General features: G+C 34.9%; 1 protein-coding gene across 1 annotated transcript in view; it reads left to right on the forward strand.

Annotated features, from left to right (window-relative positions):
* The window catches only part of DOK6 (docking protein 6), a 382,532-nt gene that overhangs the window by 101,250 nt on the left and 254,085 nt on the right, over positions 1-27,197 (forward strand). The window contains exon 2 of the mRNA XM_004422628.3: positions 17,213-17,320. Coding sequence (XP_004422685.1) covers positions 17,213-17,320 — 108 coding nt within the window. The remainder of the gene's footprint in view (positions 1-17,212; positions 17,321-27,197) is intronic.

Consider the following 27,197-nt stretch of genomic DNA (forward strand, 5'->3'; position numbering starts at 1 on the left):
TCCACCACCGGAGTTAACCATTCTGAAATACAAATGTGACCGAGGAGTCTTCCATGTCTGTCCATATAAATTCTCTTTAAAAGCCGGAATATCTCTGTGAAATGTTAAACACTTGTTGATCACATTTTAATATTCCTTACCTGTTTGGTAAGGAATATTACTGGCACATAATTTATAAATTAAGAAGTTTCTCTCCTGCTCTCACCTTGGTAGACTCTACCCCTCAGTTCTGTAGTGGAAACCAATTTTTAAAGTTCTTTTTTATAGTTCTCGTGTTTCTTTATGGAGATCCAAGAAAATAAAGCTATATATTTTTAATTTTGTTCTTTCTCATACAAAAGGCATATATGTGTGAAAAAACCAAGGTGTTTTTTTCACTCATAAACATATCCTAGAGATATTTCACATCAGTACATAGAAAGCTTTCTTATTGGCGTAGATGTGCCATAGTTCATTTAACAAGTTCCTTATCAATGGGTATTGGTGTTATTTCCAATATTTTGCTATTATCAACAATCTTGCAACATATAAGTTATGCAGATAACATTGTTATGAATGCAGATGTATCTATGGTGTAAATTTTAGAATGTGGACATGATGAGTCAGTCATATGTATATAATTTTAACATATTTTTTTCAAATTTACAATGTTCATTGTCCTTCCTGCATTTTTTTGAGATGCCACCTTTATCATCAGACACTCTTCTAGAATTTCTATTCTGTTTTATTGGTCTGATTATTCAGGTGCCATTATCACTCTGCTTTAATTATTGGGGTATTATAGTATGTTTTAATACCTGTTAGGTCTCCCCTACCATTATTATTTTTCTGAGTTTCTTTTGGCTATTCTCTATTTTACCATAAATTAACATGTCTAGTTCTGAAAGAGTAAAGTTTACTGCATTAAACATACTAACTAATACAGGAGAATTTATCTTCTACCACAATCACAGGGTATCTTTGCATTAAATCATAGTTTATGCCTGCCAGAAATGTTTTTCAAGGTTCCTTTTGTGGGTCTTAGCATTTGTTTTAAGTGTACTTCTAGACTTTTTAACATTTATGTGACCATTGTAAATGGAGTTTTCTTTTTCATCATACTTTCTAAACGATCGTTGCTTGTTATATTTATGATTTTGGACTTCTGAAAATTTTATAAACTTTTACCTTAGTGAAATGAATCCTCTTATGCTCTTTAATATATTTCAGTTGATTCTACTGAGTTTCCCAATATATCGTTATTTCATCGACAAGTTGTTTTAGCTGGTACTTTCTAATATTTCTATCTCTAATTTTGTTCTCTTTTGTAATTGCACTGGTTAATATTTCTGCTACCATGTAAATCGTAGTGCTGCTAAAAGGCATCTTTGCTGTAATCCTGATAGGCAGAAAGGATCTAATGCGTTTTTCCTTTAAGTATAATGCTGGTTCTTGGGCTCATTTGAGTGTTGTGGGGAGGCAGGAAGGAATAGTGTGTATTTTATCCTGTTAGTGCATATATATCATTACCCTTTTCTTAAATCACCTAATGTTATGTTTATTTGTGCTCTGTTTCCCCAGACTGTTTGCCCCTTGAAGACAAGTATGTTTTATTCTCTCCTATTATAAGCACGATGTTTTACACATTGTCAGAATTCATTTATTGTGTAATTTGAATAATAAGTCAAGCTTCTAAAATTGCAGCCTACTGTAATTTTCTCTCATGCTCTGGAATAATTCCTAAGTAGAAATATTTACTTGAGTGTGATGGAGGAATTGATGCCCTTCATAACGACGAGTAATAAGACTTGGGTCAAGGAGGTGGCAGTGGGTGAGACCTGTGTATGAATAATATATATTATCCACAAGGACTGAAATCATTAAGTTACATTTAAAAATTAAATAACAACCATTTCCCACCATTTGTGAAAGACATTTTATTAATAAGTGTTAAAGTGTTATTGAAGTTTATAATTGCACTTAAGTTTGCAATAATTGTACTGGTTCTTCATAAAAATAAGGCATGAGTTTATGCTTTCCACCAATAAATATTGAGCCCTCATGGAACTATATTTTGCAAGAAGCTGCTTAACATATAAAGTTGTACTTTCAACAAGCATGCACTGCAACAAGAGAAATGAAACTTCTATATACTGATTTGCAAAACAAAGGGGTAAAATAACTATCATGTTTGTGGCATATAGAGTATAGGAAAGTGGAGACTGGAGGCGCTATGATGAGCAGGCAAGCTTAATCTGCCTAAAATTTTATTCCTTGAAAACTAAGTATTACACCAATAGGGAAACTTATCATGTTGACCAGATGTCAGGGCATCTGGAAAGCATGAAGTAAGTGTTGAATGTACAGTATGTTGCCTATAGTTAACAATACTGTGTTGTATACTTAAAATTTAAGAAAGTAGATCTTAAGTGTTCTCACAACAAAAAAAAAGAAGAAGAAAATGATAACTATATGAGATGATGGATGTATTAATTAGCTGGATTATGGTGATCAGTTCACAATGAATACGTATATCAAAACATCAAATTGTACACCTTAAATATATACAATTTGTATTTGTCAATTATGCCTCAGTATACATTGTCAATTATACCTCTTTTTTAAAAAAAAGAATGTTGGCAAGTAGTTGTGAGCCCCTGGAGGGCTTAGTTTGAATAAAAAGACGTGGGAGATGAGCAGAGAAACTGGAACAGGGATGGTGTGGAAAGCTTTGTGCTAGCCTTACGCAGTTAGAATTTACCTGATATGCGAACAAAATCCATCAAATGTGTCATGGAATTGAGAAAACGTTAGTATGACTGTATTGATGGCAGTGTAAGAGTAGTTTAAAGTGAGAGAAAGCAGAGGTAGGAAGCCAAATTAGCAAACTGTAGCAATAATTTAGTATCGTGCCAAACTTTGAGTAACTTACTTAGCTTTTCCACAGGAGTGTCCCATTCTGTAGGCAGGAATAATTATATTGCCTACCTCATTTGGTTTTGGCGTGATTTAAACTATGCTAGTATTTGTAAATCCTTTAGAACAGTGGAAAACATAATAAGAACTTAAGATGCTAGTGATTAATATTGAAAGTCAAGATTGCTGCTGCTACCTGATGGAAGCAATGCCCAAAATGTTGACCCCAGGGAAAAAGTGAGGTTAAATCATAAAATTAAATCATACTAAAACAAATATAGAGCTTCCAAATCTAATTACGTAGCTCTAAACAGAAAGCCAGGGCCTTTTAAAAACAGCAGCCAAAATTAAATTAGGGAAAATGATAGAAATAAAAACGTAAAGTAAATAAGAAACACTGCATACTTTTTGCAAAGAAATTTTCTTTCTGAGTAAAAACTCTTGCTTAAGATATTTCATTTCAAGGGAGCTTTATACATTTGAAATCAGTCACCCTTTAAGCTGTTTCTGCCCTGGGCTTTCCATCTCCTGAAGCGTTCATGTCTTTTCCATGCTCTGAGGTAAGAAGCTTCTGTTCAGCTCCTGAGTCTGGATTAGTGCCTAAGGCTTCAAGGTGCCCATGCTCTCAAAGACCATTTAGTTTAGGTCTTGACATTTTCTTTTACTCTTGACTTTTTTTAAAAAAGTCACTTATTACTGCACAAGATTTGTGTCCTTAAAATGAAAGGACACAAAGCTTGTCCAAAAGGGTATTTTCAAAACAGTCCATTTAGGGGCAAGAATTTATTTATCACTAAGCATATGGATTAAAGAGTTCCTCCTTGGTTTCATCACAAACAAACCCAATATTGGCCTTAGATTCCCAGATTTTAGAAGGAGGAAAGTAAGTTTCAAACCTTTTCTCTCTCCACTCTTTTCTTTTCAGTCATCTTTTTTGGCCTCTCCTGTCTCTTGGGTTTTCCGATGTGAAATGTCACAACTGTGCTGAAATTTTCAGTGTATCAGAGTAAATGAGTGATTGTCCTTCACTGGCTGGTTTCCACTTCTTGAGAACAAGGACTTTCTTCTGGATATTTAGGATACATTTCTCTGTGATTTAGGTGAGCAGAGGACAAATGAGAAGGGGTAGGTTTGAGGGAAGAGAGAGAAAGAGGAATTTCCCACGCATAATTGACTCCAAAAAAATGGCAACAGACAGGGGCCGGTCCCAACCTCATGGCATAGCGGTTAAGTGCATGCGCTCCGCTGCTGGCGGCCAGGGTTCGGATCCCGGGCGCGCACCGACGCACCGCTTGTCAAGCCTTGCTGTGGCGGTGTCCCACATAAAGTGGAGGATGATGGGCACAGATGTTAGCCCAGCGCCAGTCTTCCTCAGCAAAAAGAGGAGGATTGGCGTGGATGTTAGCTCAGGGCTGATCTTCCTCACAAAAAAAAAAAACAATATGGAAACAGACAAACGTATACCATCTCCCTTTCAGTCCCATTTCTTTGTTTTTAGCATCCTTTTTCTCCCCAGGCTCAGGCTTTCGTCCTTGGAGAAAGTCAACCTGTCTTCTTATCTTGGTGTAAATTTTCCTAACTTTAAAATCAATACATTAATACCTTGCTTGTTTAAGACTCAAAGGACATAATGCATGAGGAGGTAATGTAATAATTACAAACACAAGCCCTCGAGCTAGATTAGCAGGGCTTATTCCTCTATCTCCGTGACTGTCTTTTTTTCTTAAACGTTTCTGTGCCTCAATTTCATCATGTATAACAGAATGATAATAATGTAGCCTAAGAATGTCGTTTTGTGGATGAAATGAGTTAATACATTTTAAGTATTTACACCAAAGTGTAACCTAGAGTAAATGCCCATCTTGGAAATTATAAGAGTATATGCCTATGAAGTATTGATTGATTCATCCAACAACGTTTAAGTAATCACTTTGCTATGAGCGCGTTTAGGGATGGGGAGGAATACAGAGATATACTGTATAAAGCCTGGCTCCTTCTCTAAAGGAGGTTATATTCTAATAAGGGAGATTAAATGTCAAAAGACAGAAAAGAACAAAAGATAAAGGAAAACAGAGTAGGAGAAGTCCCTTTTGACTGGTTTGGTCTAGGAAAGCCCCCTGAGAGAAGTAAGACTTGAGATAGAATTCAAAAGGTAGTTAGGATTCTAAAGAGTGTGTATTGAAAAAGAAGGGAATTTCAGGGCCAGCCCCTGTGGCCTACTGGTTAAGTTCAGCACGCTCCGCTTTGGTGGCCCAGGTTCGGTTCCCAGGCACAGACCTACACCACTCACCTGTCACTGCCCATGCTGTAGTGGTGGCTCAGATACAGAAAGAAGAAGATTGGCAGGAGATGTTAGCTCAGGGTGAATCTTTCTCAGGAAAAAAAAAATGAGAAGCAGACATGAAAAATAAGGGAATTTCAGATAAAGAACATGACAAAGAAATGAAAGTAAATATGTTCAAGGGGGTAATGATGAGTAAACCAATGCAATTTGAGAAGTTTTAATGGGAGAAGTGAAAAATGTTTGTGAAGACTTTAAGATTAGTTTGTGAAGGTTCTTGAATGGCAAGCCTCAGAATTCAAAATTTCTTTTATAGGCAGTGAGCAATGGTGAGGCACTGAAATGTTTTTTGTTGTTTGTTCATTTGTTTTTTGGTCCAAAGTGATACATGAGCAGAGCTATGCTTTAGAACATTTACTATGGCAATAATTGTTAAGTTGGGTTGGAGTAAAACAAACGTGAAGACAGTAGATCAATGGGGAGGTTACTAGGACTTTCTTAAAGTGAGATGCCATTAGATTCTAGTAGTGAAAATGAAGAGAGAGATGTTATGCATCAGTGATTAAATGTATTTGTCAACTAAATGAATATTTTTATGGAGTGGGATGAAAAGGTTTCAAAGGCTGCAGAGGGAAAAAGGGAAGCAATCTAAGAAATTTTATTAATCCACCGCAAAGTAGGAAAAGATTAAAATAATATTAAAAAGAGAGTAAAATAAAAAATGAGGTGGCTAAAAGTTCAAATATATCAGTAACCACATAAATGTAAATGGATTATGCATTTGTATTAATGAACAGAAGTCATAAACAAACAGCCATAAAGGAAATAATTGATAAATTTGACTATCGCAAAATTAAAAACTTCTGCATGGAAAGTTAAATTATAGAAAAGTGAAAGTCAAGCTACAAAATTGGGGAAGGTATTTCCAACACATTTAGCTGATAAAGGATTTAAAACTAAATATATTTAAAAATTCCTACATATCAACAGACGGAAAATAAAAAATATATATATCATATATCAAATTGGATAAAGCTCAATCCTATAATTGGAAGTGCAAGTTAGGTTTTATAATATTTTATGCATGATTTTTTATACTATTTATGCAAAATTTAAAATAGAAAAACTAATAAATATTGCTTATGAAGGTATAAAAATATGGTAAATATATTAAAGTCTTTGATTAGAAGGATGCACGTTAAATTTAAGGTAATATTTGCTATGGAGTACATATATAAATGAGAGAGTTTATGTATTAGTGATTACTGACCCTACAAGCTCTGGAATTTCTTTAAGATCATTATGAAACTTTACTTACAATTGACATTTTAGGAATTCCTTAAACTCATTACGAAATCTGGCAGCTGTTTATGGCCGACTGAAATAAAATCAGTAACTTCAGTTATAATCGAGTTTATTACCAGAAAACTCAGATCAGTTGAAACCACAGTATAAGTCCCTCATTTGAAACCAACATCTGAATATCATTACATTTAAAGAGCAATGGATTCTTAGAGGCAGTGAATAATTCTATTTTAAATTTAAGCATTTCATTCAAGACAATTCAGAAGGTATGTGGACTTAAGCCAAGCTGATATACTCATTTGAAACAGAGGTAATGGAAACGTATTTGCTGATTTGATATTTTAAATACGTTGAACTTTATAGTTTTAAAAAGGGATCAAAAAAGCATTAAGCGTTGAGTAGCAGGGAAGGAATCAACATTGGATGAGTCTGAAAATTTATATCAAGAAACTGAAGTCATATAATGTTTTCAACAAGGAGAATAATAGTTAATAGTGAGAAATTATTCTGAGGTAGACAGAAAAGTGTCCATTTTACAGGAAGGCTGCAGCTTATGACTTTGTCAAGAGCAGTTTTGGTAATGCATATGTTTAACTGTCGTATCAAACCCAATATAGCTAAAACTAACCTCCATATTGTAACGTTCTAAATTGTTTCTGTAATGTTTCTTATCTTGTGTTCATCTTCTCTCTCTTTACTGTCTTCAACACTGGCTGAGTTGTAATCTCCTCCTCTGGTGTGAATGTACTAATTAATTAATGAAATTTTTCTGTTTTCTTAGTTATTGTTAACCCTGCTACTGTTCTACTATTCTTTAAATATTATTTCCATAATATCACTCCCTTAATAAAACTGATCATTCCCTCTCATTTTCTGCTGCATCAAGGAAAACTCTCTTTGATTTCTAAAGTTCTCTACCATTTTTATTTTTATTCTTCGTTTCTTTCCTAGATGTGTTTTTCTTTTGCTCAGTTCAAGCGATTCTCACTAAACAGGGGCATCTCACTTTGGATTTTGTCCATAGATTTTGGGATGGTGTAGGTAAAGACAGGGAAAAAGTAATGATGACACCAAGATTTGAAGATTATGTGACTAAAAATATGGTTAACAAATGGAGGAAATAAAAAACCCAGAAAGACAAGTGAAATGAAGAGGAAATATTTTGAGCTTTGATTTGGACGTTTGACTTTTACTTACTGGTCAAAATGTCAGTTTGAAGCTGTGATTTTGAAACTCTTCAGGAATGGGGTCTTGGCATGATTGAACCCTATACTAACTGGGTCCATAAAATAGAAACACGCTGGTTGTACATGGGAATACAGTTTCATTGATTATTGACTTCCACCTCTACAACTGACAAAAATAAAACACCACCAATTTCAAAAAGCATAAGTCGATATAGAGCCAAAGAATATTCTGATTTTAGAAAAACTAAAACCCAGAAGACATGGTTCTTTTCTGGAGATCTTGAGCAAAGAGAAAGGATTTTTTGTTCTGTATCATGTCAGTGTTGGGCTACCTGAAAGTCAGGAGCTCGAAGACTGTAATTGTAAGTATCCTTCCAGTGCTGTGATTGTTTCTAAAAATTGCCGCTGGCTTGGGCCACTGCTCAGCAGGTCTACTCTACAACCAGTTTTCATTCTCATGATAATGATGACAATTTCACACTTTGGACCTAAAACTTGCTGCTGCTGTGAAGCATTTCATTTCTGGCTATGACTCTAAACCATGTGTGTATTCTCTCCCAGTATTTCATTGATGGCCTGGTAGACAAATGCAGTACAGAGAACTATATATACTCAGTTGAAAAACAAAAAACACTTGGCCTCCACAAAAATTGCCACTGGTGAGAATTTGGGAGTTATCGTTTGCCCTTTATGAATTTCACAGTTGTTTTTCTGGATTATTAAGAGAAAGAGAAAGCCAGAGAAGAGTAACAGAAAAAACTAGCACATTCATTTTCGTCTTTCCAACTACATGAAATGAGAAAAGTGACATTACATATTGCTCTTGAAGCATGTTTTCAATGTTAATGGACAGCAATATTTATATTTTACTTTAAACAATCGTGAATGATGCAAAGCTCTTGAGTTACAAAATTGGTGAGAACTTTCTCTTATAAAAACAAACTTTAATTAAATTATGCTCCAAAGAGAAAAGAAAGAAGTTTTTAATTTTTTGGTCCTGTGATTTATATTTAAATATGTGGGTGTCTATACAGGGATATATGCATAGATATTTAGGTATATTTCTTACATACTTATGTAAACTGAAATTTTAAAACTCAAATATATATAAGTACATATGCATGTATATATAAATATAACTGGATAGCCGTATATACATAAAATGATAGCTTGCCTCTGCTTCCTCTTATCCTTAATGTCTCACTTTCTACTTCTGCTTTTTTCAATCACAGATTACATAACCTACAATAGGAATGGCCAGTAAAAATATTTTTAAAACACTTAAAAACAATCCTTGAATTAGTGACATGAATTCTTATATCTTATGAGATACTAGTTAGTTTTTTGCTAAATTAAGTTACTAGATAAAAATAAGTGTATATGGACTTGTAGATATTTAAGAAAGTACATTTAGTTCCCACATCCTCAGAGACCTATTCTTTGCCTTTTTACACTGTGGACTGCTTGGTGCCCCTTATAACACCTTTACAGTTACCTTTGGCTTGTCTTTTTCCATTGCTCTTGTATGATGAAGTATTTCTAATATATTCACAGGTGGAGAAAGACATTTATGTTTTGCATTTATCAGAGAGCCACTGCATTTATTTCAGAGAACTCAGCTGGCTGTGAACTATACCCAGAGTTGTAAGTGTGTACAAAGGAGGACCCACAGTGGATCTATTTAATTCTAGCAGTCTACACTCTCTTTGGGCATACGTAAGCCACAGAACTAGAGACATTGCCATTGACAGCTGCAAGTCTTACAGTTTAGAGAAGACATGTAGCTTGAAAAACCTAGGCATTTGATAGAAATCAACCTGAAATACCCAGTCACTCAATTGGTCTGTCATATTCCTGGCACCCTATGGCTATTTTTAAAATCTGATTCCATTTGTAACTTTTGTTTGAGAGTCCTAAATTGCTTAGGTTTTAGTTTATTTAAGAATGTCTACCTTAACATGCAGAAAGAGTTGATGCTACTTGGAGTTTTGAATCTGAGTTAATTCTTGAAGCCAAGATCCTTGCCTGACCTGGCTCTCCCACGTCTTTCTTCTCTGACCTCCTACTGCTTTTCCCCTGGTTCACTGCCCTCCACACCAGCCTCCGTGCAGTTCTTGGAGTAGCTCAGGGTATTTGCCCTTGCAGGTCCCTCTGACTAACGCACACTTTCCCTGGCTGTCTGCGTCACTCCTTCCCTCACTTCCTCTAATGCTGAAATGGCCCCTCATGGGAGAGCCTTCCCTCACCATCGTTGTGCTATAATTCTCTCCATAGCACTTAGCACCGTTGAAAATACTCTTTACAAATGCACCTATTTATCTGCTATCACCTGTCTACCCTACTGAAATGGAAGTTCCATGAGGCAGGAACTTCGTTTTTTCATTGTTACTGTTTTCATTTATTTATTTGTTTTTTTACTACGGTACCCACAGAACATAGAACTCTCAAATTTTTTTTTTTTTTTTGATGAGGAAGATTCTCTCTGAGCTAACATATTGCCAATCTTCCTCTTTTTTCACTTGAGGAAGATTAGCCCTGAGCTAACATCTGTGCCACTCTTCCTTTATTTTGTATGTGGGTTGCCACCACAGCATGGCTTGACAAGGATCTGAACCCGCGAAACCGGGCCACCAAAGTGGAGTGTACCAGACTTAACCACCACACCATGGGACCAGCCCCTCTCAAATATTTTTTGAATGAATGAATGAGAGTGATTCTGGTATTGGTATATATTTAACAGCAATTAAACATAAGCCAGTATTGAAAGATACTAAAGTTCATATCTATATTGAAATGATAGCTAATGCTAAACTCATTAGTGCATTAAGCTTAATCCTGTGTATTAGTTACTTTTTACAAAATCCAAAGTGTGTCTTTCAGTAGTACCATACACATTTTGTGAGAGGACAAAGACCCAGGACTAAGTAATTGAAGATACTTGTAGCATAAACCTGCAATAACTATGCCTGGATGGGCTTTGCTTTTGTGTTTATTTATTTGTTGTCTTGATATGTTCATCTGATACACAGTTATAAGTAAATAATGGAATCCTGTACCCCGAGTTATCATTTATAGAGTGTCTTGCTTTTAGGAGGGAACACAAACATACGGTGCTCCAGACATGTCACTTTCTTCTATGTCCTTTAAAATCTCGAGAGACGAAGTTTCTGTGACTTCCTTTGTGCAATGGACCCTCAGGTTTGACAATCCTATAATCAGAAATTCTTCCAAGTTCTAACCAAAATGCTATGGAAGTGCGGGGTTCATTAGGTCAACATCTTGTGATGGAACACACCCATTAAATCCGACTTTTGGTTAAGGTAAAGCGTGTGAATGAGTCCCAGCTAAGTAACATAATGATGGCTATGAGCTAAAGCCAAGAAATCACCATTTACTTCACAGTGAGTCTTAAGTGGAAAAAGGATGTCCTCAGCGTAAAATCACTTTGGAAAGGAGAAGGTACTAAGGAAAAGGGATTGCTATGAGGTAAAAGGATTTTCATCAGATGGAAGGGAATTAAGAGGGTATTTAATTATGGCAAGCTGGCTGGCTGGCTAATGCAGTGGAAAACTGAGGCTGTGGAGCAGATGGGGATTTCTGGAGTCCTGGCAACAACATGGAATTTTCTAGAAGGAAATCTGAAGGGTACCCAGGAGCCTGTTTGGTGAGACAATTGGCGTGTTTAGGAGATAAGTCTGAATGAGAAGGGGAAATCGGTTAATCCCCTGGATAGAATGAAGCAGCATCCTGAGCAGTGGTGGGAGAGGCAAGAGTGTCATCTCCTAAGAGACAGAACACGGGAGACAGTGACTCTTCTTGCAAGCAGTAAGTCCTGTTTCTAACCAGCCAAATGGTCTCTGCATCTTCTGATGCCCTTGAAGAGCCAAGCAGCGTCTGAAGAGACTGCACTACCTCCTCCCACATACTGCTAATGAAGGGCATTTATTTATGTCTTCTTCTCATGGGACATAAATAAAAATAAGGTACCTAATTTCATTGTGTGGTTTTCTTTCATGTACTTGAAGAATTCCTGTCTTTCATTTACGAGCAAAATAAAAGCTATTCCTTTATTTTTTTTTCTCAGAGGAGTGATTTCCTGGTCTCAAGCAGTCATTTTTGCTGCTCATCTCTGGAATTTTTCCAATAAACTCATATAAGGCATCAGTTCTAGAGCTTAAAGCAGAGCATAATACACTATTAAAATCCTGTTTGATGAAGAGTAACAAAAAGGTGATCTCCTCATGCTTCTGCTTATTTTATGTTTCTGGTATGAAGGTTGATTTTAGAGTGCTGACTCCTGCTGAATTTTACTTCACATTGACACAGAATGACACTTCCAAATTCTCTGCACTAGAGCTCTTTTTATTCTTTTACTCCTATCTAAAGTAAAATATTTTGAAAAACTATGTCCAAAAAAATCTGTGATTATTAAATGATTCTTTTGCTACTTTAAGTTTAAAAATTCAAGGAGACAACTGATCAAAATATAACTAGTCCATATCCATGATGAATTCATATTATTTTCCCCAATAAATTATTTGTTTTAATCACTTCATTGCGACATTTTCATTAGACATTTGGAATATCAAAAATGACTTAATTGAGACAAACAGAAGTTGAAGAACATTGTACAAAATGCCTGACCAGTAGTCTTCAGAATTGTCAAGATCATGAAAAGCAAATAAAGACTGAGAAACTATCAAAGATTAGAGGAGACTCAGGAAACAGGACAACTAAATGCAAGGTGGTGTCCTGAATTGGATCCCAAAACAGAATAGGACATTAGTGGAAAAAACTAGTGATTTCTGAATAGAATCTGTAGTCTAGTTAATAGTATTTCACCATTGTTAATTTCTTAGTTTTGAAAACTGGTTATTTAGGATGTTAATATTGGGGGAAGCTGGATAAAGTCTATACAGGAGCTCTCTGCACCATTTTTGCAGCTGTTTTGTAAATCTAAAATGTTTCCAAAATCCAAAAATAATGCTTAAGGGCCTCAGCTTGGTAGACAGTCTATTGCATCAAGTCTTTAACAATCAGTTTTGTCTGTATGTGGTTGCCTCTGTTAATGTAATAGCAAAGAGATAAGATACTATCAAAAATACAAAATCTATTTTTCCTTATTATCCGTTATCAGGTTTTTTCTATAGCAATATTGAGTGCCTAAATGGAAACACTTATGCTTTCTGACTCATGTTTAACTTACTCTTTAGTAGAGAAGAACTATAACCACAAAAGATGGAACATTGCAGCCAGTGAGTATGTGTGTTTGTGTATTTCCATGAATACCATAAGGCTTCATTTGACATCACCATGGTTACCGAGCTTTGAGCAATAAAGTGCAAAGGGTACAGGGAAAAGCATTCCTCTGTAGAAAAGAATGGAAACCACAATACCAGGGATTTGGCTCTCATTTCCATTCAGAGAGTTATCCTAGCTCAGTTAGGATTCTAAATCCATTAATAACCAGGAGATAAATACTTATAATCTATATGCATCCCACTTTGCAAATGATTTTTTTATTTATCTGCCTCTGATCTCTCAGATTTCTACTCAGATTCACATAACTGTTTTTCACTTCCACAGTATTACTACTACTACATCTACTTCTGCTACCAACCATCACCATCTCTGCTAATAAAAATAAAATTTAAAAGTCTCTGTCTTAGCTTGGACTGCCGTAACAAAATTATATAGACTGAGTGGCATGAACAACAGACATTTATTTTCTCATAGTTCTGGAGGTTAGAAGTCCAAGGTCAAGGTGCCAGCATGGTCAGGTTCTGGGGAGAGCCCTCTTCCCAGCTTGCAAATGGCCACCATCTCACTGTGTGCTCCCATGACCTCTCTTTTGTGAGAGCACAGGGATAGAGAGAGCAAGCTCTCTGGTGCCTCTTCTTGTAAGGGCACTAATCTCATGCTGAGGGCCCCACCCTCATGACCTCATCTAACTCTAAGTACCTCCCAAAGGTCTCATCTTCAAATACCTTCACATTAAGGCTGAGGAATTCAACATATGAATTTTCTGGGAACACAATTGAGTCCATAGCCATATCCAAAACCCAAGAGTTTCAAACAAGAGTACGTGGACTACACTTCAAACATATTTTCTAGATGCTTTCTGCAGGCTATCTTATTAAATCCTCAAATAACAACTTCATGAGGTATATTGACCTTAAGTTATAGATTAGGAGGTTAGGTCTTAGAGAAGTTAAAATAACTTCTGCAAAACAAGGCATTTAATACATAGCAGAACCTTCACTGAAAATCAAGTTGTTCTGATTAAAAAATTATATTCTTAGGCATTACAATAGAATACCTTAAATCCTAATACAAACAGGTGTGATTAAAGACTGAGTGAAATGATTTATCCTTTGCAAAAATTACTTCATGTTATATTGTGGAGAGAGTAATTTTAGGAAGAGAGTAAATTTGATGCAATTTTTTTCCTTTTTTGTCAGCTGTGTATTGATAAATATAAAAAGCTAAATTGATTAACAATATCCAAACCATTGTGAAATTAGCAGGAACTCATATTCGTATTCAACAGAATATTTAGAAGTTCTGTCTATTGATATTATATGTAACATAATTCCCATAATTTTTGGAATTATTTGAAACCTTTTAAAATGTATTAGAAGAAGCAATGATTTACATATAAATATTCATAGTGGTTATGGATGTGCTGAACAAAGTCTGTCACTAAGAGCATTTTATCTGTTTTGTATTGTACTACCCTTTGTTAGTTAGTGAGTCCTCTGTAAGGTGCTGCGGCATGAGTTTTGTATGCTTCATTTATTTTCACTTCACAATAATTCTACGATACAGACATTATTTTCTCCAACCTAAGATAAGGATTCAAGCTCAGAGGGTTAAATGACTTGCTCAAAGTTACATGGCTCTCACAAGGGGCTGAGCCGAAATTCCAATTGGAGTCTTGTCTAGTTCTACAGTCCTAGGGAACTAGAAACTGGGAAATCATTAATATATTTCTATTTATTTTTTAAAATTCTTATATAGTGCTCTAAGTGTTCTGGATGCAGAATATTTAGATCTCAATTCTGTTAGAATTATGTGTCATTGGTGAAAAAAAGTCCCTACATGTGACTTTGTCATGTGCTTCAGATTGCACCTAGTCTGTAAGTAAAAGCGGCCTGAGAAATGAGCTGACTCTTGTTAAGAACCTTCTGTGCACTAGAATGTGGGCTCACCTTGTTAACTCTTCCCTCTGTCCTATGAGGTACATTTCTTTATTAGAGGAAACATTAAATAATTTGTCCAAGTTTGCACAGCTAAAGTGGCATAGCCATGATACAAACCCAAGTCTGTCTGATTCCAAAGTGTAGGAGGAGGTCATCGAGAGGACGTGAACACTGGTTGACCCTTGAGCTGGACCCCATCAATCGGAGGCTCCTCAACCCCTCCCCTGTCCTTGAAATGTACATCCTGCCCACTGTTCTCGCACTCGGAGCCGTTTTAAAGCACACAGCTTTAAGAGAGTAATGTGTTGTTGAGACCATCTGCACGGTATACATGACAGAACCCAGTTAAGGCCTCCATGTAAACTTTTAAGATGCTGGTGGGCGGCTGCAGAGACCTACTCGTCTTGTGACTCCCCAAACCTCTATGTAGGTTCCCTCACTTATTAAACCTGCCACCTACCACTCTGGAGTGGTCTGCCTCTTTCTTTGGTTTCTCCTTGCCCCACCCCAAGTACAGAGCCCAGTTTCAGATTTCACCCAGGGAAGTCCCAAGGTTGAAAACTAACACAAAGCTTAATTAATTTTCCACTATACCAAACAATAACTTCCTGTAGGTTTGCATTTTCTAAATTTATTACCGCTTAAAATATAAATAATTTTTTTAAGTTTAAAAAGCCAAATTCTAAAACACTAAATAAATTCATATAGAATTGAGTTAAAGCTAAACAAACCATCTGCTGATATCATATTATAAAATCAATATTTACACTGTGTTTTTTTACTATTCTTTTACTTTGGACGTGGAGATCAATAAGGGGCCAACAAATAAATTAGCTAGAACACAATGTGCTAAACACAAGTGTGTAGGAAGAACACCAGGAGCACTGAAGGAGTGCCTTCACTCCTTATTTCCAGGGTGTGGTTAGCAATCCTGTGACAGAGGAGGTGCATCAGTGCAGGTAGAAAAGGAGAGGCACATAGATGTGTGTGGGAAGTTCAGAGTTGTCCTTCATTTGCTTTTTGAAGCCACTGGGAAGGAGCTAAGAAAGGTAGCTGGAGTAAAGTGAAAATGTGTGTTTGCATTGTTATTCTATTTATTCTGCTTTTGTAATGAGAGATCTTTATGTGATTGTTCTAAGAGTGCATTTTAACATGGAAGCACTGTCTTCTAGTGAATAATAAACAATGCACACTGCAAAGGAATTCTATTATCTGGCCTATATTAGTAACAAAACACATAAATAAATAAATAAATAAATAAATAAAAGAGTTGCAGTTTAAATAAATAAATAAGAGAAATACAGTTTAAGTAAATACAGGAGAAATACAGTGATGTAAGTTTCTAAAGTTTCCTTCTATGAATTTCTTTATGGTTATAAAGAATGTACACACCAGCAAAAATATGCTAAATGTTGAAGTTTAAAAGTTGTGGCCAATTTGCATTTCTACACCTCTTCAATTACTGAAAAGGAAACTCATTTTGTTGCTTTGCCTTAAACATACCTGTAGAAGGAGTGTGATAAGGTGGGCATCAGGTGACAGACAATCTAAAGGTCCGATATTAATTCGTCCTGTAAAACAAAGGCGGAGTCCTGAAAGGGTGGTTTGTGTTTGTGTAATTGGTAGTCCTGCTTTTTTGCAAAGCTGAAGCGCCCAGACAGATGTGTGCTCAAATCCTGACATTATCACTGTCTTCATCCTAAGATGGAGATAAACTACCTTGTACAGTAGATATGAGGATTAAGTGTGTTTATAAATCTTAAAATGCATTACACATAATAAGCATTTAATAAATACTAGTTACAATAAAACTATAAAGAGGTGAGACAGATGTGTCCATTATAAAAACATGTATCTTTTTGTTCTCTAAATTAATAATTGAGCAATTGTTTTTTTTAAAAAAATTAACCCTACAAGTTAATTTTTAAATGCGATGTTTTTTCAAACAGAGAAAATTGAGCATTATGAAAGTGCTTAATCTTAGCAAATCGTCACTGCGTTATCATGGAAAACAGAGAATTATCTGTAGCTAGGATGGTGAGAATAAATATTTCCTATGGCATTGACACCCAGATAATTTAGTTAGATTAAAGACAATTAAAAGCCAGCACCTTGAAAACTTCATAAAATATTTTCATGAAAAATTCATTTTTATATTAAATATCATGTTTTTAAAATTGGCTGTAATTTTAATGAATAACTTGCTTATAACAAAAAAATTGTTCTCTGTAAGTGAATTTTTAAAAATTTATTCCCACTGGATTCATTGAATAGGTAAATTCCTGATGCTACAAAACTAATGTAAAAAAGATAGATAATAGGATTCCTTTATTTGCTTTCAGATTTTCCGACGATGCTGGTTGGTTTTCAAGAAGGCTTCTAGTAAAGGACCGAGAAGGCTAGAAAAATTTCCAGATGAAAAGGCAGCATATTTCAGAAACTTTCATAAGGTAAGTCACAGTCCTTGGACTCACTGGGGAATAACTGGACCCTTGGCAACAACTGGTGGAGACATTTCTTTTGATAGATGAAATCTGCAGAGGCAAAAATGCATGGCTAGGATAAAATGTCCCTGTTCTGATAAAATGCAAAAGTTATTTTTCTCCTTTATTTTAATCATCTGCTGTAAATGCCAGTGGTACCTCTGCAAAATGAAAGACTCATTTTTATTGCTACTTTGCAATATGAGATGACTCATAACTCAACTAGATCATTTTCCAAGGTGCTGAGTAGGCATGTGCCCTCTCTTCAGGTTAATTGTGCATTTGTTACTTTGATTTAAACTGTGGGCCATATTTAGGAGGTAAAACTTTTGAGGCTGGCGTTAGCAGTGTTAATGACACTGTTATTGTACATGGCATTTGCTGTTTATAGCCTTAACAAGAAAGTGATCATCAAATATGTTGATGTATAGAGATGTTGCATACATTCTACGAATGAAATATCAATTTCCTAAGAATTAAAATTCTGTAAAAAATAATCCTAGAATGACGCTAAATGCGCTGCCTAAAGTTATCTTTGATGAAAACATCAAAACAAAGTTAAGTATTTTATACTAATGTGGAGGATTCCTGATCAGAACTCAGAATTGTGAAACAGTGTTGCTCGTTGGTAGAATGCATCAATAGCCTTAGCAAAGTTTCTAATTCTTTACTGGTGGTAGTATAGGGTAAGTTACCCTGAAGAAATGCAGTGAATTTCTAGACTTTATTTTATGTGATACATAGTTCTAATTTCTCCTTTTATTAAACATTTAAGGCTTTCCAGGGGTTGGGGGGGGGTGATAAATACGTGGAGCACAGAGGATGTTTAGGACAGTGAAACTATTCCTTATGATATTATTGATAATTGATACCATATTGGACATATAGTTAAAAACCTTCCCACCAAAAAAACTTTGGGTCTGTATCCCTTCACTTGTGACTACTACAACATGTTTAAGGGGAAAAAAGAATCTAAATAAATACCTAAAGAAAATAAAAAAGACAGAAACCCTTTCCAATTCACTTTATCAGACAGTCTTATCTGAAAACCAAAACTAGACAAAGACATTAGGAGAAAGTGACTGATCAATATCCCTACAAACCAAAATTTCTTAACAAAATATTACCAAATCTAATTCAAAAATGCATTCAAATGATAGCACGATCAAGTGAGATTTACGATAGAAATGCAAGGTTGTTTTAACATTTGAAAATCAATCAATGTACTGATGTAGAATAAAAGAGAAAATATATCATAGGATCACTTCAATTCATGCAGAAAAGGCATTTGACAAAATTCAGCATCCATTTATGATTGAAATCTCTCAGAAAATTAAGAATAGAGTGAGCTTCCTTAATCAAAAAAAGAGCAGCTAACAAAAAACTACGAAAAAGAAAAAGGAAAACTGTTTTATTCTCAATCACATAATTGTTTGTTGAAAATGCTTGCTCATCTTCAAAGCAAGTACCAAAATTAATGAATAAATTTAGTGAATGATATGTTGATAATCAATTGTATTCTTAATAATAACAGTTAATACTTGGTAAATTAATTTTTTAAAAAAGAACTCAATTTACAGTAGTGCCAACAAATAATTATGAATAAATTTATCAAAGCGCATGTAAAACCTCTACACTGAAAATTATGGAACATAATTGAGAAAATTAAAGGAAGAGGACACAAATAAATGGTGAGATATAAAATATTCTTAGATTGGTTGATTCAATATTATTAGGATGTTAACCCTCCCTACATTAATATATATTCAACATAATTTTAATCAAAATTCCAGGAGTCTTTTTGTATAGCTATTGAGAGTCTCTTTCTATATGGATATCTGTATAACCTATATTAGCTAATGCAATTTTAATAAAGAAGAACAAAGTTGGAAGTGTTACACTAAAAGGTATCAAGACTGACTTACTATAAACTTACAGAAATCATGATAATGTGATTTTAGCAAGAGGGTATCCATATAGATCACTGAAAAGGAATAGAGAGGTTAGAAATGAACTCACACGTGTATGGTCACTTGCATTTTGACAAATGTATGAAGACAAGTCAATAGGAAAAGAAATCCTTTCCAATAAACGGTGCTAGAGCAACTGGATGTCTCTATGTAAATAAATGAACATTGATCTTACCTCACACCATACATATAGTAAACTCAAAACAGATCATCATTCTAAATTTAAAGCCAAAAGTATAAAACGCTCGGTAGTAAATATAGTAGAAAACCTTTGTCACCTTGTGGTAAGCAAACATTTCTCAGGACACAAAAAGTATGAATCATAAGAAAATAATTGGTAAATTGAGTTATATTGAAATTTAAAACTTTTTCTTTTCAAATTAACAAAATAAAAAGACAAGTAAGTCTAGAAAAAATGATGCAAACATATATCTGACAAAGAACATGTATTCAGAATACTTAAAGAATTCTTACAACTCAATAATAAGAGATAACTCAATATTTAAAAAGGGTCAAAGGATATGAACAGACATTTTCCAAAATAAGCTATAAAAACAGCAAGTAAAAACATGAAATGATACTCAACATCATTAGTTATCTGTGACATTTAAATTCAAACCAAAATCAGTTATCACTACCCACCCATTAGAATGGCTGAAATTGTAAAGACAGATTAACTAGAGTTGGTGAAAATGTGGAGCAAATAGAACTCATAGATTGCTGATGGAAAAGTAAAATTGTACAAGCACTTTGTAAAACTCTTGGGCAGTTTCTTTTCTTTTTATTATTGAGGTAACATTGGTGTATAACATTATATAAATTTCAGGTGTACATCATTATATTTTGACATCTGTGTAGACTACATCTTCTTCACCCCCAAAAGTCTAGTTTCTATCCATGACTGTATGAATGTCCCCCATTACCCCTTTCACCCTCCTCCCCCCCTTCCCCTCTGGTAACCACCAGTCTGTTCTCTGTATCTATGTGTTTGTTCATTTGTTTTTTCTGTCTTCCACCAATGAGTGAAATCATACAGTATTTGTCTTTCTGCATCTGACTTATTTCACTTATTTAGCACAATACCCTCAAGGTCTATCCATGTTGTCAAAAATGGCAAGATTTCATCTTTTTTTATGGCTAGGTAGTTTTCCAGTGTATATATATATACCACATCTTCTTTATCCACTCATTCGTCGATGGGCACTTAGCTTGTTTCCATGTCTTGGCTATTGTAAATAATGCTGCAGTGAACATAGGGGTGCATATATCTTTTTAAATTAGTGTTTTCATATTCTTTGGATAAATACCCAGAAGCAGAATAGCTGGATCATATGGCATTTCTATTTATAATCTTTCGAGGAATCTTCATACTGTTTTCCATAGTGGTTGTACCAGTTTGCATTCCTCCAGCAGTGTATAGGGTTCTCTTTTCTCCACATCTTCTCCATGACTTTTTATTTCTTGTCTTTTTAATAATAGCCATTCTGGAGTGCTTGAGGTGATATCTCATTGTGGTTTTGATTTGCATTTCCCTAATAATTAGTGATATTGAACATGTTTTCATGTGCCTGTTGGTTATCTATGTATCTTTGAAAAAATGTCAAGATCCTCTGCCCATTTTTTAATCTGGTTGTTTGGTTTATTGTTGTTAAGTTATATGAGTTTTTTTTTTTTTTTTTTTTTGGATGTTAACTCATTGGATGTATGATTTGCAAATATCTTATCTCAATTGTTAGGTTGTCTTTTTGTTTTGTTGATGGTTTTCTTTGCTGTGCAGAAGCTTTTTAGTTTGATACAGTCCCATTTGCTTATTTTTGCTTTTGTTGCTTTTACTTTTGGTGTCAGATTCAAAAAATTATTGCCAAGACTGAAGTCAATGAGCATACTGCCTGTGTTTTCTTCTATAAGTTTTATAGTTTCAGGTCTTATGATCAAGTCTTTAATCCATTTTGAGTTAATTTTTGTGTATGGTATAAGATAGTCTACTTTCATTCTTTTGCGTGTGGCTGTCCAGTTTTCCCAACACCAATAATTGAAAGGACTTTTCTTTCTCCATTTTATGTTCTTGGCTCCTTTGTTGAACATTAGCTGTCCATGGATGTGTGGGTTTATTTCTGGGCTTTCGATTCTATTCCATTGATCTGTGTGTCTGTTTTTGTGCCAGTACCATGCTGTTTTGATTACTATACCTTTGTAGTATATTTTGAAATCAGGGAGTGTGATATCTCCAGCTTCATTATTTTTTCTCAGCATTGCTTTGGCTATGCAGGGTCTTTTGACTGAATAAGTTTTAGGATTCTTCGTTAAATGAATACAGTAAAGTTACAGGGTACAAAATCAATGTAACAAAAATCAGTTGCATTTCTATACACTAACAATGAACTAGTAGAAAGAGAAATCAAGAAGACAATCTCATTTACAATCACAACAAAAAGAATAAAATGCCTAGAAATAAATTTACCAAGAAGGTGAAAGACCTGTACACTGAAAACTATAAGACATTGTTGAAAGAAATCAAAGAAGATATACAGAAATGAAAAGATGTTCCATGCTCATGGATTGGGAGAATTTACATAGTTAAAATGTCCATATTACCTAAAGCAATCTATAGATTCAATGCAACCCATCAAACTTGCAATGACATTTTTCATGGAAATGGGCAGTTTCTTTAAAAAGTTAAGCATACATCTATGCAACTATTCCACTTCTAGGAATTTACCTCCCAAAAATGAATAGCCATGTCCAAATAAAGACATGTACAAAAATGTGCATAACAGCTTTATTCAAAATAGCCAAAAAGTGGAAACAACCCAAATAGGAGAATAAATACACCAATTGTGGTTTATCCATCAATGTAATACACTAAACAATAGAAAGGAAAGACTCACTGATATGCATAATAACAGATGAGTCTCAGAATCATTATGCTGATTGAAAGACTTCAAACCACAAGTAATATATATTATATGATTTCATACTTATTTGTAGTAACAAAAATCACAGCATTAGTTACCTAGTTGGAGGGAGGAACGGATGGAGGGATGGACTGCAAATGGACATAAGGCATTTTCTGGGAGTGATGGAAGCATTCTTTATCTTTATTGTGGTAGTAGTTTAAAAAGTGCATACTACTGTCAAAACTCGTTCACTGTTTACTTTAAATGGATCCAGTTTATGGTGTATAAATTATTCCTCAACAAAGTTAACAAGGAAAAAGGTCATCCTGGAAAACAGACTGTTGTTGAGAAAGATCAAGAATCTTAACCACTTGTGTGTGTGTGTGTGTGTGTGTGTGTGTGTGTGTTGAAAACATTTAATATCTACTCTCTTATCAACCTGCAAGTATATCGTACTGTATTAACTGTAGTCACCATGATGTACATTAGATCCCCAAAACTTATTAATCTTACCCTTTGACCAACGATGATGGAGATGTTAACTAACCTTATTGTGATAATCATTTCACAATATATATGTGTATCAAAACTTCACATTGTATACCTTAAACTTACACAATGTTATATGTCAATTATACCTCAATAATAAAGCTGGAATAAAAAACAACCTTAACCACATTGCACAGTGGATAAGATTGTAGGCTCTGGAATTTAGCTTCCATATTTAACAGCTGTGTGAACTTGAATAAGCTATTTAACCTCTATGCACCTAATTTTTCTCTCTGACATTAAGATTATAACAGTGTCTACTGAAGAGAGTTATTGTGAGGAATAAATGGCACTATAGACATATGAGATTAAATGTAACTAGATGTTATTAACAAATGAAATTTTATAGCTAAGCATATAATTACTTACTTGGCATACGGTAAATTGTAGCAAATATTAGCCATTACTAGTCTAGGTTAGATGTGACGGTGACTTGATTGAAGGTGTTAGTATTGAAGTTGGAGGTCAAAGGATAAATTTTGGATATGGTTTGTGAAAATTATTAAGACGTACTTATGGATTAGATATTGGGTGTCAGTGAAAGGCAGGATCATGAGCAATTCATGAGTTTGAGCTTGAGCAACAGAGATGAGGGTGATGCAGTACATGAAGGTGGGGAAGACTAGAAGAGCAAGCTTTGAGTAAAAATCACAAGCTTTCACTTTGTATATGTTAAACTTGAAATGTCTATTAGGCATTCCAGCTAAAATGTCAAGTAGCCAGTTAGACAAATGTGGGCTAGGGGATGATGTCATTGATAAAGTTATTCATTTGGCTGCCACTGGCGTATTGATAGTATTTTACTCTGTAGCACAGATAAAATGTCCTTGGGAGAGAGTGAAGAAAAAGGAGATAATTAACACTCCAGCACTTAGAGAATTAGCAGAAGTGGAGCCAGAGTAGAAATCTGAGAAAAGCAGGTAGTAAGATGAGAAGAATAACATGAGTAAATCACTGGGTTGGGGGGCGGGCAGCAGTGCCAGCCCGGTGGCACAGCGGTTATGTTTGTGTGCTCCGCTTTGGCCGCCCGGGGTTTGCAGGTTCAGATCCCAAGCGCGGACCGATGCACCACTTGTCAAGCCATGCTGTGGACGCGTCCTATATAAAGTAGAGGAAGATGGGCACGGATGTTAGCTCAGGGCCAATCTTCCTCAGCAAAAAGAGGAGGATTGGCAATGGATGTTAGCTCAGGGCTAGTCTTCCTCACAGAAAAAAAAGAGTAAATCATTGAGAACCAAGAGAAAACTGGGCTAAAAGAACTGAACAATGGTCATCTATATCTAGTTTGAGAGACTGAGAAAGATGACGGGAAAGGAACCATTGGTTTTACAACATGGAGGTCTTTGGTGGCTTTGCCAAGAGCTATTTCAGTGAACTATGGGGACTAATTTCACTTGGAATGGCTTATACGAGAATGAGAGGTGAGAAAGAGACAGCTGCTCAGGCAATTTTTTTCAAGAAGTTTTGCTGCAAAATTGAGCCAAGATATGTCGCAGATATTTTTTTTAAATATGACATATATTGTAATGCCTGTATGCCAATGGGAATGATCGAAAATGTGATGATTAGAATGTTCCTGTGTATAATAACAGGGTTTGGTCTTTCACAGAATCAGGGATCATTCATTTTAACCAACAAGAAAGAATGGAATATGAGTGCAGATATAAGTAGCTTAGATAAAAATTAATATTAGAAAACTATGACTAACAGTTCAAAAACATACACACTTGATGTGTGTGAGCTTTCTCTCTCCACTCTGTGAAAATTAAGCAGCCCAAGATCATGAGGAGCACATTGAGACTAGGAACAGTTAATCTTTTAATAAATAACTACACCAGTGTCATTGACTGTAACTTGAAGCTCGCTAAAGCACTTTAATAACTAGATTCAGTATATGTGACAGCTAAAATTTACCTTTCTCATGGCGATGTTATGAAGATTAATGTTTTTATTATTACAACTTATGCTTCATCGCATTTGGGAGGCTAATTCAGTTTCCCTAGTGATTTAAATGTTCTTTCAGGAATTTTCTCTTATTTTTTTCTTCCCTGATTGTGAACTAAAATGGTGAAGTTATACCAATCTTGATATGGAAGAATAATTTCGTCATGATTCATCAGTAATAAGAAATCTTGAGGGTTGTTTTCAAGAAAGTATGTAAATGGTCTCTTCTCTTATTTTGATTCTGTTTTAGAAAGTTTTGCCTAATGCTTCTAACTGGCTGTCTTATTATAGGCTTTGGGTAAAAATCACAAGCTTTCACTTTGTATATATTAAATTTGAAATGTCTATTAGGCATTCAAACCAAAATGCTGTGTCAATCTCACTCCTTTTCTTCTCCCTGTAATTTTAACCAGCACCGTGATACTGATTTTGCTTCTTTTTTTTCTTAGCATGTACATCTAGTGTTATTCAAATTCTCTTTTATCATGTCTTCTATTATTCTATAACGCCACTCTTTATCACTCAGATATGATCTGTTCTTCCCTGTCATCAAAATTCTATTACCGTTAAGCAACTCTAACATTGCTGAAATGAAAGTGGAAACTTTCAACATAAGTATTTGCTTTCGTTGGATGAGATAAGTAAATACAGGTGCCTCCTGCCTCTAAGAGTAGTTGCCATTATGCTACAAAGGAAAAGAGACCTGCCTTGCTTGTTGGGAAACTATTAAACCCAAGTCAATATAATAAATAAAATACTATTATTAATGTAAGATATATTTTTGTAAGACTACTGTGTATAGTGACAAGATAGACACTGAGGCTCAGAAGATGAAGACACTCTTCTTATTTGTACAATATTGACAATAATTGCCCTACTCCTCTGGGACTGTTATGAGGAGTAAATAAGACACTACATGTGAACTTTTAAAAAGAGTGTTGGAGCAGTCAATACATGCCGAGTTATCATCATTATTGTCTTAAAATTTTGCAGTCCAGAGAAGTAAGGTTTATAACTAGCTACCTATAATGAAGTATGATGAAGTGCAAAGTGCAGTTATAAAAGTATAAGGGAACAGTTCATTCTGCCTCTGGAAATTAGGACTTTCCAAAGAAGGTGAGAGTCAAGGGGCTTCTTAAGACTACTTTGTTTTAACAAATAAAATAATGGAGAGGAATACGTTATATGAGAAAGAAAAAGCGTTATGACAAGTACTGAAAAGCTACATTGCATGGGGAATTGAAGAAAATTTGAGTGATATAGTGTCGGCAAGCTCTGAAAAGAGGGCTAAAGTGGGGAAAGCTGAGCCCAAAAGCAGTGGGGGGGGCATATGAAGAATCACAAATCCTTTACTCATTAGTTTAGTCTTATCCTTTAAGCAGTAGAGAAGTTGTGAAGGGTTTTAAATGGTTTTTCATATCTTCAAATATGTATTTAGAAAAAAATAATTTGTATGAAATCACATCAAACAAATAGGATAATAGATTATATTCAGAGAAATGAGTTTATTGACTATTATAATATTTCCACTTCCCCAAAATAGACGATGTCCTGAATGGAGAAAGATAAAGTGAATAGAAAGGAGGTAGATTTTGGTGATATTTTCCAGGTACAGTCAAGTAGAATGAAAATGACTTAGCGACTGATTGGATATAGGGGAAATGGAACAGAGAGGAGTAAGAGTTGATATCTTTGCAAGACTGGGTGACAGATGAATGGTCGTGCTAGATGGAGACAGGGACCATGTGAGCAGGAACAGTTTTCAGTGGTGAAGAAAAGAAATCATTCTTGGCATGTTAGATTTAAGGTGTTTATGGTATATTCAGGTAGATATTTACATTAAATGATTAGAAATACAGCCAGATTGTAGTAAAAATTGCCCAGGAAATCTACTGAACAGGATTAACCTTAAGGTGGGGGTATAGTGATACCTCTCTGTGACAGCCCAATCAGTGCAAAATGAAACTCTCTTCTCTAAAAGACATGGACTTTGGTACCAGCCTTATGGTGACAGCCAGAGTATTTCAATTCTAAGTTTATGGAGCATTACAAATCAAAAAAGTTGACACTTGATTGAACAAAACAGCTAATTCAAAAAATGATAGAAAATTATGAAAAGGAAATGAGGAAATGCTAATAGAATAAATGTTAAAATACTAAACAGTAAAATTTATAGTAATTATCAAGACTCTTTAAATATACTCCTAACTGAAAAATTTAATAATTCTAAAGAGAAAATTGTTTATTTTACCAAAAAGAAAATTATTAAAAATATTGACATTTACAAAGGGGAAGAAGAGAGAAGACAGTACATTGGAGGCTGTGTGTCCTGCTCTTCCCTGGGGATACCCCTCCTTATGAGAGGGTAGGTGGGTGTGGGTGGTACAGAGAAGGCCACCCCAGGGGTCAGATGGTGTTAATTTGTCCAAGTCCTGGACAACCAGCCATCAAAGCAAAAAAAGCAATCCCAAATCTTCATAATAT

This window comes from Ceratotherium simum, chromosome 14 (assembly GCF_057802395.1).
Source record: "Ceratotherium simum simum isolate JZ-2026a chromosome 14, ASM5780239v1, whole genome shotgun sequence".
Classification (NCBI taxonomy): Eukaryota; Metazoa; Chordata; class Mammalia; order Perissodactyla; family Rhinocerotidae; genus Ceratotherium; species Ceratotherium simum.